The sequence below is a fragment of the Ochotona princeps genome, chromosome 4 (assembly GCF_030435755.1).
Source record: "Ochotona princeps isolate mOchPri1 chromosome 4, mOchPri1.hap1, whole genome shotgun sequence".
Lineage (NCBI taxonomy): Eukaryota > Metazoa > Chordata > Mammalia > Lagomorpha > Ochotonidae > Ochotona > Ochotona princeps.
The window spans coordinates 19,769,786-19,789,246 of record NC_080835.1 but is presented as its reverse complement, the minus strand read 5'-3'; the positions used below and the strand labels follow the sequence as shown (position 1 = coordinate 19,789,246).

Sequence of the window (19,461 nt, the reverse complement as noted above, 5' to 3'; positions counted from 1 at the left end):
CTCCCAGGAAAAAACTCTTCCAAGCAACGAATCAGTTGATGGCCCCCAACTGATTGGGGTGCCTAGCATCAGCATTTCCTAGAAATTAACAATAATATTAACTCTACTGATAATACCTCACTATGCTGTAAGACACTGCTTGGATGCAAGGGCATGCTGCTCTGTGGTGAGAGTCCTTTGCATTCCAGCTGGGTCAGTGTAGACAGAGCGTGTCACCAGCTCGTTACGATTCTCCGACTCCTTGGCAGCTTTATTCTTCTACTCTTCATACAATTCAGTTTATACAGAATAAACTGACATTGAAAAAAATTATTCCAAGTCATCCCTTTGCGAAAAAGTAACTAATGTGAAAAACACAGAGGATAGAAACTGCTTGGGAAAGCAAAACTGACGCACTAACTTTCAGAGGCACTATCACAGAGTCGCCTCTGAGATGAAAAACCATATCCTACATGTGTGCTTTGAAAATCAGGTGGATTCCAAATATTCACCCCGGATGAACAGCCTCTAAAAAGTCTTTGGTGGGTTGAAGACGCTGGGAATCCCAATGAGGGATCATGGCATTTGTTGGACTGGTACCACAAGCCTTTCTCCTTCCCACCAATTTCAACAGCTTGTTCCGCAGAACAAGGACTTGGCCTCAGAAAAGGACTACTCGCCAGGGGACTCTCCTCCAGGGACGCCGCCAGCCTCTCCCTTGTCGTCAGCGTGGCACTCATTCCCAGAGGAGGACTCCGACTCCCCGCAGTTCCGGAGAAAGGCGCACACGTTCAGCCACCCACCCTCAAGTACAAAGAGAAAACTCAACTTGCAGGACGGGAGGGCGCCTGGCTTGCGCTCCCCACTGCTCAGACAGGGCTCCAGCGAGCAGTGCAGTGATGGAGAAGGGAGAAAAAGGACCTCCTCTACCTGCAGCAATGAGACCCTAAATGCCGGAGGAACGCCTGTCACTCCTCGCCGGATCTCCTGGCGGCAGCGCATCTTCCTGCGGGTTGCTTCGCCCATACACAGATCTCCCTCAGCAATGCAACAGCAAGATGGGCTGGACAGGAACGAGCTGCTGCCACTGTCCCCTCTCACTCCCACCAAGGAGGAGGACCCACTGGTAATTTTCCTGTCTGGCGAGGAGGACCCAGAGAAGGGTGAAGAGAAAAAGAAGTCCAAAGAGTTTAAGAGCTTGTGGAAAAAGGCTATACATCAACAAATCTTGTTGCTGCGAATGGAAAAATAAAACCAGAAACTGGAAGCCAGAAGAGATGAGCTTCAGTCCAGAAAAGTTAAATTGGACTATGAAGAAGTTGGTTGCTGTCAGAAGGACATCTTAATAGCCTGGGATAAGAAGTTGTTAAACTGCAGGACGAAACTCAGAAGTGACATGGAGGACATTCACACTTCACTCAAAGAAGGCGTCCCCAAGAGTCGACGAGGAGAGATTTGGCAGTTCTTAGCTTTACAGTACTGTTTAAGACACAGATTGCCCAATAAACAGCAACCTCCAGACACATCCTATAAGGAACTTTTAAAGCAGCTCACTGCTCAGCAACACGCCATTCTTGTGGATTTAGGAAGGACATTTCCGACTCATCCTTACTTTTCCGTGCAGCTTGGGTCTGGACAGCTGTCCCTCTTTAACCTCCTGAAAGCCTATTCTTTGCTGGACAAGGAAGTGGGCTACTGTCAGGCATCAGCTTCGTGGCTGGAGTCCTGCTTCTGCACATGAGTGAGGAGCAAGCCTTCGAGATGCTCAAGTTCCTCATGTATGACTGTGGCTTTCGCAAGCAGTATAGATCCGACATGATGTCGCTGCAGATTGAAATGTACCAGCTCTCCAGGCTCCTGCATGACTATCACAGAGATCTCTACAATCATTTGGAAGAGAATGAGATCAACCCCAGCCTTTATGCTGCCCCCTGGTTCCTCACACTGTTTGCCTCTCAGTTCCCTCTGGGATTTGTAGCCAGAGTTTTTGATATAATTTTTCTTCAGGGAACTGAAGTTATATTTAAAGTGGCGCTCAGCCTGCTGAGTAGCCAGGAGGCACTTATAATGGAATGTGAAAACTTTGAGAATATTGTGGAATTCCTTAAAACCACACTTCCAGATATGAATACCTCTGAGATGGAAAAGATCATTACCCAGGTGTTTGAGATGGATATTTCTAAACAGTTACATGCCTATGAGGTGGAATATCACATGCTACAGGATGAGCTGCAAGAGTCTTCCTGTGCCTGTGAGGACAGCGAACCTCTGGAGAAGCTAGAGAGGGAAAATAGCCAACTGAAAAGACAGAACATGGACCTCCTAGAGAAACTACAGGTGCTTCATGCTAAAATCCAGGCCTTCGAATCCAACCTGGAAAATCTTTTGAACCGAGAGACCAAAATGAAGACATTAATCCGGACTCTGGAGCAGAAGATGGCTTATCAAAAGACAGTGGAGCATATCCAAAAACTTGTGCCAGCAGATGCTCTAGCTAGCTGCGAAGTACTGCTAAGAGACCTCAACTGCAACCCCAACAACAAAGCCAAGTCAGGAAATAAGCCATAGCTGCAGATATACATACCCAGCAGCAAATGCTCTTTAGCTTGCTACGGAGAGGAAGAGCCTGTGCAATGCCAGCCCACATTGAGGGACCCACCTCCTGCTGGTCCTGGGTCCTGTATCAGCAGGTGCATCTTGCTCTCCTTGGAGCTTGCCACCCCTAAGCCATCATAGATTTGTAAACTGGGGTTTTCTCTTGTTGATGACTGTACACACACATGCACATCCATATATGTAAAATGGAAAAAATGTTCATGCTTTCAGGTCAAATGAGTAATGTATATCTAGTATAGTTTTTGTGTTCTTCTTTTTTAAGTCAGAACCTCATGGAATCCACACCAAAGGAAGTCGAAGTGTGAAATCTCTGTTTTTGTCTTTGTAATGAAACAAAGCTTGATTATCTTTGCATATTGAAATATACTTGAAAAAATGAATGTATTTTTTGCTTCCAAAGAAAAGCATGTTTCCCTCAATGATGGCAAGGTAGAAACATTTATGTGACTCTTTGTGCATCTGTCTATTGGAGGAGAATAACTGATTGCTAATCAGGCTGTGGTGGATTTTAGGGGAGGGTGGGAGATCTTTCCGCCCCACCTGCTTTGTGCCAACTAGCATGCCACTTCTACAAGCAGTGGGAGTCCTATTAGACCTTACTTTTGGGCTTCGTAAGAAGGTAGGACATTGTAACTGGGCCTACCCAGGACAAAAAAAAAAAGGAAATTGTTGTTAACTTTCTGGAAAATCAGACCAGCATTGGTAACTCAAACTAGTTGCTTATCACAGTTTAGTGTAAATAATTTCCTAAATTCTCTTTATGCACCATTAATTTAACTGTCACTATTTAAAGAAAACTATATTATGGTTTCATACTGCATCTCATTGTTCAAATGATATAAAATGGTATCAAAGGGTGATACACTTTCCAAATCTTCACATAATAAATAGGAAACGAACCACTGATTTTAATTTTATCACAGCAGGTTTACCAATATTCAATCATTCTAGAAATTCGTCAAGTTTAAGGCTTCAGGAAAAGTCCAGAAGAATTTGCTGATCTTTCTTCTACTTTTCAGCTATTAAATTATAATACAACTAACTTAAAGATGAAAGTTGCTACACAGTATATAATTTCAAGCAAGACACCACGCTACTTTCTTCCATTCTGTTTAGTTAAACCTGAATTGCTCTCCAACATCATATACCAGGCAATCTTTGCTCTCTTTGTTGCACCAAACTTTTTGAATGCTTTCTAAAATGACATTTTCTTGTGTTTCACGTCTACCCGGGATTCCCTTCATGGCAGATACATTCTCTGTATGCTTTTAATTTTAGCTTTCAGAATGCAATATAAATGTAGTCTTACAATGTGTAAACTTTGAGAATAGGGCTTTGTTCAGTCCAAATAATTCTCTGGAGACTCATTTAAGTTGTTATGCATTGATATTTTGTGCTCAATGAGGATCGGCCCTGCTGTGTATTACTGGGTTGCTTTGTCTTTTGCCCTATCAAAGACTTCTGAATGGTTTGCAATCTGCAATTATTATGAATAAAACTACTATTAACAATTGTATACAGATTTTTGCATAAATATAAGTTTTCCTGGCTCTGGAATATATGCTCAGGTGCGTAATTGCCAGTCTATGTAACAGTTACTTACCTGCTAACTTAATAAATGGATGAATTGTTTTACAAAGTGCCTGCATCATTTGACATTTTTGTCAACAAGGTGTGAGTCTCAACTTCCTCTGCATCCACGCAGATATAAGGTACCTATAGGTAATGTTGCTTTAGCCATCCTAACAGGTGTTAAGTTATCTCTATGGGAATTATTTTTTTCTGGTATACTTTTAACTAGCATTTTCCTATCAGCTAAGGATATTGGACATTTTGTTATGTGTTTTGTGCCATCTGTAAATTTTCTGGTGAATTGATGAAACCCATTTAATTGAATTTTGTCCATTTTCTTGCTGGATTGATTAAAAAATTTGATATTTCTTTTAGATTCTGCATATTTTTGTTAGTCACACAGCTTGTGAATTTTTTCTCTGGGCTTAATATTGCTCCCTTTACTCTAATTAGGATTTTTCACAAAGTTTTCTTCTATTGTTATGAATGAAGTGCAGCTTAGCAATTTCTGCAGTTTTATGGATCATGCTGCTTTGTTTTTTTTTTTTTTCCAGCTCCAGGTTCAATATATTATCCAACACTAATTTAATGAACCTTTAGATTTTCATATTTTACGTTTTCACGTTCAATTTGTGTGTCTCTCTGTGTGTAGGTTTCTTATCTATGAGTATCCATTGGCTGAAATATCATTTGTTGAAAAGCTGTTACTTCTCCACTGAATCAGGTTTGCAATTTTGTCAAAAATTATTTAAGATGGCATTCATATTGCAAAGCCTTGATAAATCTAGTTGTAGATCAAATGTTGGAACCAAGAAGATATGTCCCTCTCTGTTTTGCTCTTTTCAAAACTGTAATCATTTTCTTTGCCCTTCTTTATCATATACGTTTTATAATAATGTATCGGATTCTGATAGGATTGTGTTAAAGCTTTGTATGTATTTGGGGAAAATTAACATGTTCAATATATTCAGTCTTCTCATCTATGAATATGTTGTGTCTCCCATGTATTTAGAATGTCTCTTTTCCTTTCATTAGCACTTTAACATATTGAACTTATACCTATTTTATTATCTTACATCTAAATATTATGCTTTTCAACAATTGTGTGCTAATACAGGTTAATTTGAAGCTTCCCCATATTTATTGCTGGCATATAGAAGCACACCTGATTTTTTAAATATTTGGAACAGTTATTTTTGGTGATTTTTACTTAATTGATCGGGGTGGGAAGGATTGAGGATTAGTGGAAAATGGATAAGACCATTGTCTCCACATTTTCTTCTACCTGTCTGGGGGAAGTGGGTAGATTAGGGGAGATGTTGTGGCCAAATAATGTCATCCCAGAGTCCCTAAGGTGGAGCATGTTCTGAGAATTCCGCTGAAGCAGTTTGGTGATTCCGAGATGCTATGTATCTTGCCCATCTGAAGATAAGGAAATCCTTCCAAGGTCCATTGACTGTTATAGTCAACCTTAGAGTCTCAAGTTACCCAGATATTTGCTGACAACATTTGGCTGGGGTAGTCGACCAATTTATTCTGGCCTGCTTCCTCTGCACTGGTACCTCTGCAGGACCCAAAGAACTTCTATATCCTCCATGTGCATCTGGGCATGTCATCAACTGCTCCATTTCAGCCTCTGAGGAGATCCAGTTCTGACACATGGACTCTACAGTCAGACCACAGATCCTGCAATTCTCCCATAGTTGGGATTGTGAGTCCAGCAGTTCAGTGAGGGGATCCCCAAAGAAACCTCATCTGAACTGATCTCAGACGTGACTTGTATGACTACAAATGATTTTCATATGGTTATCTTCCATCCTAAGACTTTGCCAAACTAATTTGAAAGAATTTCTAAGTGTTTTACTGTGTATTTCTTGATAATTCCTAAAAAGCTAGCAGTGCATTGTTCAAATAGAAATAAAAAAATTGTTCAAATAGAAAAAAAAATGTTGCGTCTTTTCTGATTTATTTGTGTTTTATTTCATTTTGTACATCCTTACAATGATATCCTTACATTGAGTGATAGTGATGACAGCAGATATGTTTGACTTCTCCTGAGCTCATGGGGAAAGGATTTGATCTTTATCATTAAATGGACAGTTAACTATAGAAGTTATTTAGGTGTTCTTTATCACATTATGCAAACTTACCTATTCTCATTTTAATTGAATGGCTTATCATAAGTAGGTCTAAGATTTTTGTCAATGCTTTGAATTGAATGATGTAATTGTGATTTTCCATATTTAGTCTGTTATTGTAGTAGACTATGTTGATTACTTAAAAATAACATTGAACAATCCTTCCATTCCTGGAAAGCACTCTTCTTGATCATAGAATACAGTTCTTTTTATATGTTGGTTAAAAGTAGTCATCTAAAAAAAATGGGAGGAACAAAAAACAATCAAGTCTCATCAACAAGCAGGATTGTAACAAGCTGGGAGTGTCTGTGTGTCTAACATGAACAGCAAGGGCCCAACCACATGGGCCATCGGTTTTGTGTAGCAGGGAACTGGAATGGAAGTGAAGCAGCTTGGGCCTGACCAGAGTCCGTATGGGATGACAGCCATGCAGCTGGCAGCATTACTCAACACTCCCAAATATCAAAACCAATTGTTGAATACATTGTTGTCACTAGCTGTTGTTACTATGTTGGCTAGTGGATATTTTGAACTTACACTCCCTAATTTTAATTGTATATCTTTTGACAATATGTCACATTCTTGAAACTTATTTTCATCACAGAAATCCTAAGTATTAACTTAGCTTTTACCATTTTACAATGAGCACGTACTTCAAAACAGCATTTTAACACAACAAATACATTCAAATTAGACTGCAAATTTTAGAAAATCAATATCTCGAATAAATAAATACATTTCAAAAATTGGTTACAATAATGGAAAATCAACATATTGTGAATGAAGGCATGCATCCGTTGCATCTGTTACATGAAAAAATCTACCCAATTTGTCTTCCCAGAAATGTCAAAAATTGTTCCTTTGGATTTCAAAATGTAAGAATCACACAGTTTCTTAATTATATTAACATGACTTATGCTGTTTAAGTTTTTCTCCATGAGGCATTTAAAAAACATAAAGAATAATCTTATCTGTGAGTTACCGACACTGGGTATTCTTCCCAAACACCTTAGGGACTTTATTATTAGTCCATAATGGTTTCTGGAACTGCAAGGAATAGAAAAAGAGATAACTTTTTCATAGGATAAGTGTCAGTAGAGTGCCACTAAAGAGCTCTATTAGAGGCTAATCTAGATATATAACTACTCACTGGCTCCATAAATGACCAACTCTGTTGTTGCTCTGTAATAACTTTACAATGCTTCATAAATAAGATTTTAGTACTTTTTCTCCAAGTCTGAAATGAATATCTAAAGCTTCCAAAACTACATTTGTAAAAATCTGCTATGGAAGTTATTTGAAAAGTAAGCTTCCCATATAAACAGTTGTCTAGTTCATTCATGGCTAAATTAATGAACCTCATCTGTGTATGGCAGTTTGCTAAGTGTGGCTGAGCATGGGGCATATGAAAATAGCTCTGGGCCAAGAATATTTCTTCCTTACACATAATTCAAGGAGAGACAAAGAATGACAAAATGTTGCAGAATGAATGGAAAAAGATTACCCTGACATCATAATGTCACAAAAATAGAGACAGATTCTGTTTCTCTAACATAATCCATTGACAGTCATTCTATTATTTGAAATTGAGGCAAGGCCTTAGTTTTTGACATCTGCTCTGGAGGTTACATTTTAGAAGCTCTGGTAAACTCGAGGGTGAATGAAATATAGATGTTTTGATACTGCCATAATATTTTTACAGAAGGGACCCAAGGAGCTCCATGAAGTTGGAATATGAATCATATGTGAAAAATTATATATAACATCACATAGATAACAACATTCTATGCAAAATTGAAGGCATTCAGATACATTTTGTGCTTGATAAGAGTTGATTTATTAAAAATAAAATAATGACAATTATATAGCATTTAACACTCAGAAATTATGAGTATAGTTTGCATTCTATAATAAAGAAAATGGAAAGATACAGCAAAATCTTTTGTGGATCCAAAATTTTATGTTGTTTTTCTTTTTTTCAATGAATGGACCACAACTTCATATACTTGTAAATATTAGCTAGTGACCAGAAAGCCACAAAGATGATTGAAAATATAATATGATTTATATAATCACACAGATAGCTGCTCCCTCCAAGATAACTGTATTTTTTTAAAGATTTTTATTGTTATTGGAAAGCCGGATATACAGAGAGGAGGAGAGACAGAGAGGAAGATGTTCCATCCGATGTTTCACTCCCCAAGTGAGCCGCAACGGGCCGGTGCGCGCCAATCCGATGCCAGCAACCAGGAACCTCTTCCGGGTCTCCCATGTGGGTGCAGGGTCCCAATGCATTGGGCCGTCCTCGACTGCTTTCCCAGGCCACAAGCAGGGAGCTGGATGGGAAGTGGAGCTGCCGGGATTAGAACCGGTGCCCATATGGGATCCCGGGGTTTTCAAGGCGAGGACTTTAGCTGCTAGGCCACGCCACCGGGCCCGATAACTGTATTTTGAAACTACAAGATTTACTTAGAATATATTATGGGTATTCGCTATTTGAGAACAGAGCTTACATCAGGTTAGACACAATCAGATACTACCATAATTCTCAAGGCTATGCTGAAAGCTTTGACACTGCAGCCAGCTATAAGCCCCTTTATTTCAAGAGTTTTCTATTACTTATTAGAACCCACAGGATCTGTTTCCAGTTACTAGGCAAAAAATTTGGTGCTCACAGAAAGTGGCCTGTTTAATGAATTTGCCATATATCACTCTCTAAATTTGGTGTGAACCATGTGGGCCATATGGCTGTCTGTAGAATTAAGTAAATATGTGTAATAGAAGCTGTCTGTTCATCTTATTAATCATTTTTGGGAAAAGTTGACTTATTTGATAAATTATCACAGTAATTAATAAACAAATTATCCTCTCCTTTTCTGATAAATTTTGGACTTGAAAACTAAGTAGTTTTGTGAAAAAGTAGATCTGTTTGAAAATCGTAGTATAATTCATCCTGGATGTTTAAACAAATAGCTGTCACATGTGGGATCACTTCAGGTACTACTCTGTTTTCTACCCTTCTTGTTTTATTTTAATTGGAAAGGCAGATCTACAGAGAGAACAAGAGATACAGAGGAGCATCTTCTATCTGCTAGTTGACTCCCCAAGTGGCCTCAACGGCTGAAACCGAGCTAATCCCAAGCCAAGAGCCAGGAGTTCCCTATTGGTATCCCACCTGTGAGCAGGGTCCCAGGGCAGAGGGACAGTTGCAACTGCTTTCCCAGGCCACAAGCAGGGAGCTGGGTGGAAAGTGGAGCAGCTGGGACAGGAATCAGTACCCATAAGTGATCTCTGCAGTTGCAAGACAGGATTTAGCCACTAGGTTATTATCACTCTGGGCCAGTTAGTCTGTCTTTGTACTAAGCGCATTGTACTAATTCCAAGAGAAACAAAGGTATTAATTAAAAAAAAATGCTGGGGAAACTGTGGTTAGTCATACAATAAATAGAAATAATGTGGTATTTTTTCTTCTCAGTATCTCTTTACTCTTCTAGACAAGTTCTTTGATACTTTATGAAAATCCAATTTTCCAATCTGCAAATGACTTGCTTAGAGGTCATTACTTACAAGTCAATTATACTTTCGATCTGATCAATTAGACTAAGATAGCTAATCAAGAAATATATAGCATGTAGCATGCACTATGTAATCATAAAACATATCTTATACCAAATAGAAGATGTTCCAAAAGTCAGCTGCACTCGCGCGCTTAGTCCTGCAACAAAATGTCCCAGGAAGTCATCATCTGTATTTTACCTTTATTGTCAATATTTTGAAGGTCATTCTTAGACTCAGACAGATTGTATTGCCTAAAGTTAGTTTATCTTAACTCTAAAGGAGTCGCTGAAATCTTCAGATTAAATCTAGTGTTAACAAATCTGTTAGCATTAACTTAACCCCCTAACAAAATTATTACCATAATGAAAGGCTTCTACAAAAGAATACTGAGAACAGATCAGTGTTATAATCTGTTTAGTAGTTTATTTATATTTCGATTAGATATTGCTTTATTAATTTGAAAGGCAAAAGGAAAACATTAAGAGAGAGAGAGATCTTTTAGCCAATGATCATTTCCAAATGCTGACATAGCTAGAGCTGAGCCAATACAAATCCACAAAGTACAGTTTCAATCTGTATCTCCCATTTGGGTGACAGAAATTTAGACACATCACATATCACCTCTTCCATTCCAGGTGTGCTTTATCAGGAAGCCAGAAGCCAGAAGAAGGAGCATGTTCAAGATTCAATACAGACACTAAATTATGCATTATTGCCATTCCATTAGGTATCTTAATTTGGTACCAAATATCAGGCACGACGAGCTTCTTTCTAACAAGACTTTCTAATGTTCATCCTCTTCTTTCAGGAATTGAGCCTTGCAGTCCTCAGAATTGAAAAGAACAGGACCGTCCCTTTTGCACAGGGATGCCATTTTATTTTGGCTGTTCCAGGTTAAACACTGGCACAACACCTTTCTCTGAAGGGGTCAGTGTTTTCCCATTCTCAGGGTTCCAGATACATATAATTTAGTTGCCTTCTATCCTCTCAGGGAGATCTGTAATGAGCAGTACAGATTTCTTTAGGTGAAACTCTTGAGAATACTACATTTATGTATAACCATCAAGTAAAAAAAAAAAAAAAACCTTTATGTACATAAAAAATGGGCAATTCAGTTGAGATTTCTGTGAAGTTACACAGCATTCACTTCTAAGCTTTCCCTTTCTAAACTAAGGCCTGGATTAGATTCCAGGTAAAAGTGACTGAAAATAACTTAAACACTAATAGGAACACTTTTGGCTTCTGAAATAGTGTTTATTTTCATGTTGTAAGAGTGAAACACTGAAGTCTAAACTGAGCCTTGACTTTCCGAGAAAGTCCTCTATTTAGATGTGGCTGACAAAAAGTTAATTCGTTACTCTTTAGTTTCTGCTTTAGAAAATGAAAAGGCAAATAGAGGCATTGCTCTGACACGAACACCCCAAAATTCTTTATAAAATCTAAAATACTTAGCCAAATTTACTGTCATAACACAACGTGTTGCTTTGGGTAACAGCAGAAAAATAACTTGCAATTTTTTCACTCATACATATTAAAAGTAATGACTTTGGTTTTCTATTGTTGTTCTTTTTTGTCATCCAAGAAATATGTGCATATTATGGACTCAGTGGTGGGTGGTTTTTTTGTTTTTTTTGTACTGTAATTTGTTGTTGATGTTGTTGTTGTTGTTGTTGTGACTGTTCTAACTCATACCACTTGCAGACCTTGTTTCATGGCTTCTCAGTTATGGTAATGTATAGTGATGGAGTACTGGGGTCTAACATACACAGATGTAGGGGTATAATGGAACATGCATCCCTGCATCCAGATGAAAGATGGATTCCCAATGAAACTGTTGGACATGTGTAGGCAATGGGATGCTGGACTGACTGACATTGTCTGTACCAACAATGCTGGGGTACACTTAAATAAGAGACTGATAGAATTGTGATTCCTTCTGAAGGACTACACTATTGTAGTAAAATGGGAAAAATCTGAAGGGAGGTGGGAGTTAAGGGGGAATCCCAGCCTACACAAAATTGTACCACACAATTCAAAATTCAAAGTAAAAATATATTTTTAAAAAATGAAGAAAGAAGAAAAACAGCGAATAAAACAGTATCACTTCATATCTATCCCGCCAAAGTATGCTGCTAACATTCACTTTGTCTTTTTTGGTCTTTCGTTGCATGTATGTCTTGGATGTGCAGCCCAAGTTGCATACATACCATTTTGTCTGGCCTTTTTTAGAATTTAACACTGCATTTTAATTTCTCACATTACTATAAACTCTTCATTAGCATTATTTTATGTACCTGCTTGCTGTAAACAAAAACTATATTAGTGTTCTAGTATTTTAGAATTTTCATATGTATTATATTATTAATTATTACATTGGTAAGTTTTAAATTTTAGATGTCACAATCAAAATAGAAGTACAAATAAAATGTTTGACACATAGAAACTATTTCTTATTAATATGAAAAAGTAAAGACTGCAATTCAGGAATCTTCAGACTAAGTGTTTTTCATTTTGCTTCAGCAGCTTTAAAATCACTTGGTATATTGCTAAAATGTCACAGATAAAATCATTTATTTTCACTCTGATGAATTCTCAGTAAAAAGTAAAAAAAAAAAAGTCCCTGAAAGTAATAGAGCCATTTTATTTGTGAAACGACTTTCATCCCAGCGTAGTACTTCATTCTGCACATTTTATCAGGACGTTATTAGGTATTGTGCAATATACTTGAAGCTGCCTGGATCATTTGTCCAAATGGAATAGCGTACCCAGAAAGACGAAATGTCACTTCTCAATCATTTCTATTTAGTGATAAGGCACAAGCAGAATCCAACTTCTTCTGCAGTTCTGTTGTTTTTCACGGATGGGACCTACTATTACACGTTGAGCATATTGTGATTCTCTGAGGCTTAAAACGGGATCACCTGAAACGTACAGAAATTGTACTGAGGATTTGCTATTACTATTTAGAAATATTCAGTTGTGTTATTTCATTTGTTCACAGTCTGAAGGAGTGAAGAAATAAAGTATTCCTTTTCTAGTTTGCAATGAGGCATTTAGAAGCAGCAATATTCCTATACGGAAATATTGTGCAATGAGTGATAAATTCATACGTACCGAAATTAACAAGAAACCGAGTATACCAAGAAGAAAAGGCATTGGCAACGGAGGGTAAAATACATTGGAGTAGATCTAGGTGAGTAAAGAAATGAACTGGAAAATTAATTTCTAGACTCTCAGAGTTACTTAATCACACTGTTTTTTAAAGATCTATTTATTATTATTGCGAAGTCAGATATATATAGAGAGAAGGAGAGACAAAGAGAAATGTCTTCCATTTGATGATTCACTCCTCAAGTGACCTCAACCGCCGGTGCTGCGCCAATCTGAAGCCAGGAGCTCTTCCAGGTCTCCCACACAGATACAGAATCCCAAGGCTTTGGGCCATCCTCAACTGCTTTCCCAGGCCACAAGCAGGGAAATGAATGGGAAGTGGGGCTGCTGGGATTAGAACCGGCGTCTATATGGGATCCCTGTGCATTCAAGCAGAGGACTGTAGCAGCTAGGCCATGGCGCTGAAACTCTGTTTTTGTTTTTGTTGTTGTTGTTTGTTTGTTTTTATTAACAGTTGTGTGGGGGGCTTTGGTCTGAAACATTGAGACCTGTGGAAGGAGTTACAAAGACCTGATCCAAGACAATCACGGGTTAGTTCTCTATTCATTCCTAGATAAACCTTCAGTAGGGGAGACCTTCAAAGACACAGACACATTTTGAAAGAATGTGATTGAATAGTGTAACATACAAAAGCAAAGAAACAAAGAAATTATATGATGCTTAAGTGTTGCCAAGCTCTAAATACATCAATAGAATATCACACCTGGGTCCTGCTTCAGAAATGCCATGGGTTGCAAATGCACAGAAAGGGGTAACAATTTAATTAGGTTGCTCCCCACAAAACCTGTTGCAACTGTATTAGTGTATTGCAAAATGAATAACACGTTGACTGGTGCAAAAATTTCCACAGAAGACAGAGCAACAGCTCAGGAAAACCTTTTGTCCTGTTAAGCTAAATCAACAAAGTAACCCTGCTAATACTAGCAGCTCTGTTTCTCAAAAATGCACTTTCTGTGTTGAAAATATTGTAAAGGTTGTATCAGAAGTTGCATTTTCAGTCCTAGGGGCTTCAGACTCTACTCACCCACAAACACATCATCGTTTTCTTCCCTGGTGAAACACATGAGACCTTTCTAAGCTCTTTTGCTACAGCTCTCCACTGCCTGCGAAGAAACAGAGCAGCTCAGATGTGGAACTTAATAACAAGGGGCATGCACCATGAACTGAAGGAACCCAATGATTCCAAACACCCCTCTGCCTTCCTTTGATTTTCTCATCATAGTCTAGTATTCAGCTGCACTAAAGCTTAGTTTTAAAATCCGTACTTTGATTATAGGAGAAGAAGGGAGAATTTTCTTTCAAGTTTTTTATAAGATAAAAAATTTATAAAATGCACAATGAATTTTACAAATCAATGCATATTTGAAAACTAAAAACATCTGTCTAGACAACATTCACTTTGAGAGGCTGTTACCATCCCCCCAGAATGACTTTTTCCAGTCCTTCTTCCCACCAGTGAATGTATTTTACAGATGTCTCCCAGGATACAGAGGTTTTTACTGAAAGTGAAATCCAGTTATGCGATATGTTGTATATACACAAAAGATATTTCATTTCTTTTGCTTAAGTAATATTAGCCAAATTTCTCCACATTTCTGCAATATTTAGTAGATATTTGAATATCTACTATAGAATGTACAGTATTAGCAGCACTAGACTCAGAATAACGAAAGAAGAGTGCTGCTTTATTGAGGACAATCCCACAAACATGTAATTTCTTTTTTTAAAGATTTATTTATTTTTATTACAAAGTCAGACATACAGAGAGGAGAGACAGAGGGGAAGATCATCCGTCTGATGATTCACTCCCTAAGTGAGCGCAACAGCTGGTGCTATGCCAATCCGAAGACCGGCAACCAGGAACCTCTTCCAGATCTCCCACGCGGGGCAGGGTCCCAAGGCTTTGGGCCATCCTTGACTGCTTTCCCAGGCCCCAAGCAGGGAGCTGGATGGGAAGTGGAGCTGCTGGGATTAGAACCAGTGCCCATATGGGATCCTGGCGCGTTCAAGTGAGGACTTTAGCCACTAGGCCATGCCGCTGGGCCCAAACATGTAATTTCTAAACAGCATGTTCAAAGCACATGTCACTTTAAGGACAGAATGGATTTTGAGTGTACTAATCCCATGTCCTCACAGAGGTAGATGAAAGTGATAAGCTTTCTCGTCCAAGCAGGCTCAAGCCACGCCACAGGAGCCCTGACATTTGAAGATAGAGTACGCATTTATCACAGTTGTCACTTGCCATTAGTTTACATTCTCCTTACGCATCTGTTCAAAAAATAATTAGGATTTTATGCTACGGTAAATATGCTTGTTCATCCATTAGTGCAAAGCAAAAGATTAATTGCATTACAATGGGAATCAGGTTTACAACACTCGCAGCCACCATGATAACAGTGACAGCTGGGCTGCCCACAGTACTTTGCTCTGATAAGCTTCAAACACAAGTGTAGATGGGAAAATAATGAAATCACTGACAAGGCGATACGAGCCTTATTTCCCCTCTTCTTGCAGTCAGCGTACAATCATCAAACAAAAAGATTGTCACTGCAAAGTATAAAAAAAGCCTTCGCCCATCTTTAAATGCCCTAGTTGAGCCTTAATGATAACCTGGATTGCTTCACATCTCCCTTTGTGTAACTGCTGCCATGGATTTCTCCAAGCTGAAAAAGGAAGCAGAGCTAACCTGATCCCAGCGCTTATCAGGTGTCTGTGAACACCAGAAACTCAACAGAAAGGGTCAGCTCCATGGTCATGTACCTAGCACAGTCACACGGGACTCCATACTTGGTTGAATGCTCAATTGTCAGCGAGTACCTTGAAGTTCTTAATTTTTTTTATATCACCTCCCTCTTAATTTTTTTTTTTTTACAAAGGAGTCCCATATTGTGATTTTGCAAGGGCCTCATAAATTATGTATGTACCAAGTATGGCCAATAAATGAGAAAACAAATAATAAAATCTGAGTGATTTTTGCCACTGTTTTTCTCTCTCTCCTTTCTGTATAGATTTTCCTGCATATGTCACGGACTATCTATATATGCAATATGTCTCTGCTTATAAAAGATAACGCTTATCTTTCAATTCAATTTTTTCACGAAGTTTTGCTGTTTCCTTGTAAATCAAGGAATATTTCCACATACACACTCAGTATTGCATCTTCACAAACAGAAACAAAAATCAACTCCAGTCTTCCCCTTTTGCTGATTTTCCCTGGTTAGTTGGAAAATTAAGTGGCATTACTGAGGGATGAGAGCATCAGAGCTTTATGAAGAAATCTCAGAAAGAAAATGTATGTTGCTTATGAATTCCAACTGACTCCTGACTACGGCTACTCCTCCAGAGCCCAAAGTACGTTGAGCATTGCTTTGGTGCTGATGAAGTTAGTAGTGTTTCTAATTTTGGATGCAAGTTCATATCACTCAAGAAAAAATCTATGCAATGATTTCTATAATGGCCCACAAGCACCATGGTCTCCCTCAGCAAAGGGAAAAAGATGACAAGCAAATGAGGATATTAAAATACTAATTTGATAATTATGCATTGTATATATTTTTGAAATGTCACACTGTACCCTAAATATGTATAAATGAAATTAATGTTTGAAATAAACTTCTATACTGAAACAAAAAGGTAATAATTCTTTCTTTCTTAACTCACAACTTCATGTTTTATGCCTAATCAAAGTGACAACAAAAGACAGATTATGTCCAGGATGAGAAGAAACAGACATCCCTGATCATAACCAAAACATGATCATCACCTTGGATGTATCATCTATCATGCTATTTATCATCTATCATGGCAACTTCTCATGGAAGTGACTTCTTTAGAGACTACTGAACACCTGGTGTCATCAGTGAACGGCCTGGTTGCATAAGCCTTCTTATCCTGAAACCAGCCTTTTTTCAAAGATTTTTTCCAAGGATGTATTTTATTCATTTGTAAGGAAGTTTTACACACACACACACACACACACACACACACACACACATCAGGTTGAGAGGGAGACACAGAGATAGGTCTTTGATCTGCTGATTGACTCCCTAACTGGCAGTAGCAATCACTGCTGGGCCGGGCCAGCCATAGCTAGGAGCTTCATCTGGGTCTCCCATGTAGTAAAGGGGTTAAAGTACTTGGATCATATTCTGTTGCTTTCCCAGCTACATTAACAGGGAGCTGGATTCAGAGGGAAGAAGTTGGTATAAGAACTATTGCTCATACGGGATGCAATTGTTGTAAGCAGCAGCTTAACCGCTACTCCACACTGCTGTCTGCATGTTTTTGTGTCTTATTTTGGTTTGTTGATGTTTTTGTTTTTTACTTAGGTTTTAAAGACATATTGAAATCGGTGTTATGGAATAGGAGGTTAAGCTGCTGCCTGTAACACTGGCATCAGGAGTGATTTCCAGTTCATGACCAGCTGTTCCACTTCACATTTAGCTTCCTGCTGCCAGCCTGGCAAAGTAGTGGAGGATGGTCCATGCCTTGGGCTTCTTGGATTTACACAGGAAACTGAAATGAAGCTCCTGGCTCCTGTTGTTGGTATGGCCTGGCCTGGTTGTGATAATCTAAGGACTGAACCAATAGATGGAGATTTCATCCTGTTTCTGTTTCCATCTCCATTTCTAATTTTACCCTTCAAGGAAATACATTTGCTTCTTTCTTTCTTTCTTTCTTTCTTTCTTTCTTTCTTTCTTTCTTTCTTTCTTTCTTTCTTTCTTTCTTTCTTTCTTTCTTTCTTTCTCTATTTTAAGAGCCCTTTGGTTTGCTATTATTAATCAACTGTTTCTCAGATTGAGGAAAAGAGAGACATTTATTATCAATACAGGCAGAGATCCTTAAAAATAGGTCAGGTACTACAGCTGAATAGACAACCTGCTTAAAGGGAAGAGAAGTGTAAATTATTTGCTAGGCATGTGGGTATGTTTTAAACTTAGCAGCAGCTGATTAGTAATTAGGGCCCAACAACCCTCAAAAGAGTTATAAGTTTTGTAACTTTAGCTAACCAAATCTACTTGAGCTATTTTCCTTTCGCTATTGCAATTATGGAGTTTTAACTCACTAGGTAGCTGGTTTTGTGACATGTACATATTCAATGTGTGGGGAAAATAGGTTTTCAGGAAACCCCAAAGACTGCATTAGTGAACTGAACATAAATCCTTGTTAAAACAAAACTAGCTCTTAGGTGAAGCAGTTTTGGGGATGAGGGGAAGGGGAAAGTGGAGGAAGTAGGCAAGCATTTTGTAAGAAATGACTTTGCAAAAGCCAAATTGCAATAAAATGCAATTCAATATTGTGGCTTAATACTTACACAATATAATACAATTGAATGGAATAGGCTATATTTTTGATATCATAATATACATCACACATTTTATTATTATGGGAGATAAGTTTTATTGAAGATCTTGTTAGAAAATAGTTTTTAAAGATTTCTTTACTTTTTATTGGGAAATCAGATATACAGAGAGGAGGAGAGACAGAGAGAAAGATCTTCCAACCATTGATTCACTCTCCAGGTGACCACAACAGAGCTGAACTGATCCAAACCCAGGAGCCAGGAACCTCCTCAGGGTCTCCCACATGGGTACAGGGTCCTAAGGCTTTGGGCTGTCCTGGACTGCTTTCCCAGGCCACAAGAAGGGAGTTGGACAGGAAGTGGGGCCTCTGGGATTAGAACCAGCAGACATAAGGGATCCTGGCGCAGTCAGGGTAAAGCCTTTAGCTGATAGGCTATCGTGCTGAGCCCAGACAATTTTAATGCTATTTAAAAATACTTTTGTTATGGTAGCACTGACTTTCTAGCGTATCTCCTTTGAGAATTGAGACTATAATTACCATATCTCATCTTTTACTTTTCAGCCTTATGCATTGGCTTTAACTTGTTTCTTGTCAAGTTCGTTTCTTCTACTCTTGACATTACAGCTATTGCTAAGATGAAAAAGATGGATCATCCCTGTGAGAGAAGCACTGTTCACAATGGTTCAGTGGCTAAATCTTTACTTGCACCCTCCGAGATCCCATGGAGGTGCTGGTTCATGTCCTGGTGGCTCCACTTCCCAACCAGCTGTCTACTTGTGGCATGGGAAAGCCGTTGACGACGGCCCAAAGACTTGGGACCCTGTACCAATGTGGAAGACTCAGAAGAGGCTCCTAGAGGCTCCTTGATCAGCTCAGCTCCAGTTGACTGCTTGGGGAGTGAATGAGCAGAAGGAAGATCTGTCTCTCCTTAAATCTGCCTTTCCAACAAAAATCAATGAATCTTAAAAAAAAAAAAATGTCAGGCCCCAGCGTGGTAGCCTAACAGCTAAAGTCCTCATTTTGTGGGTACCAGGATCTCATATGGGTGCCAGTTCTAATCCTGGTGGCCCTGCATCCCATCCAGCTCCCTGCTTGAAGCCTGGGAAAGCAACTGAGGACAGCC

The 19,461-nt window shown here is 38.7% G+C and overlaps 2 protein-coding genes across 2 annotated transcripts; both read left to right on the top strand.

Moving 5' to 3' along the window:
• Positions 1–547: 547 nt before the first annotated feature.
• On the top strand, positions 548–1,231 carry LOC101531433 (TBC1 domain family member 4-like). The gene has a single exon (XM_036492689.2). The coding sequence runs from the start codon at positions 548–550 to the stop codon at positions 1,229–1,231; it is 684 nt and encodes a 227-aa protein (XP_036348582.2).
• Positions 1,232–1,695: 464 nt separating this feature from the next.
• Positions 1,696–2,904, top strand: LOC131480174 (TBC1 domain family member 4-like). Its single transcript, XM_058663159.1, has one exon. It carries the CDS (start codon positions 1,717–1,719, stop codon positions 2,545–2,547), a length of 831 nt encoding a protein of 276 aa, XP_058519142.1. The 5' UTR covers positions 1,696–1,716; the 3' UTR covers positions 2,548–2,904.
• The last annotated feature ends 16,557 nt before the right edge of the window (positions 2,905–19,461 follow it).

Excerpts from the sequence above, each read along its gene's own strand:
- LOC101531433 (XM_036492689.2), top strand. The coding sequence starts at position 548 with ATGAGGGATCATGGCATTTGTTGGACTGGTACCACAAGCCTTTCTCCT.
- LOC131480174 (XM_058663159.1), top strand. The coding sequence starts at position 1,717 with ATGAGTGAGGAGCAAGCCTTCGAGATGCTCAAGTTCCTCATGTATGAC.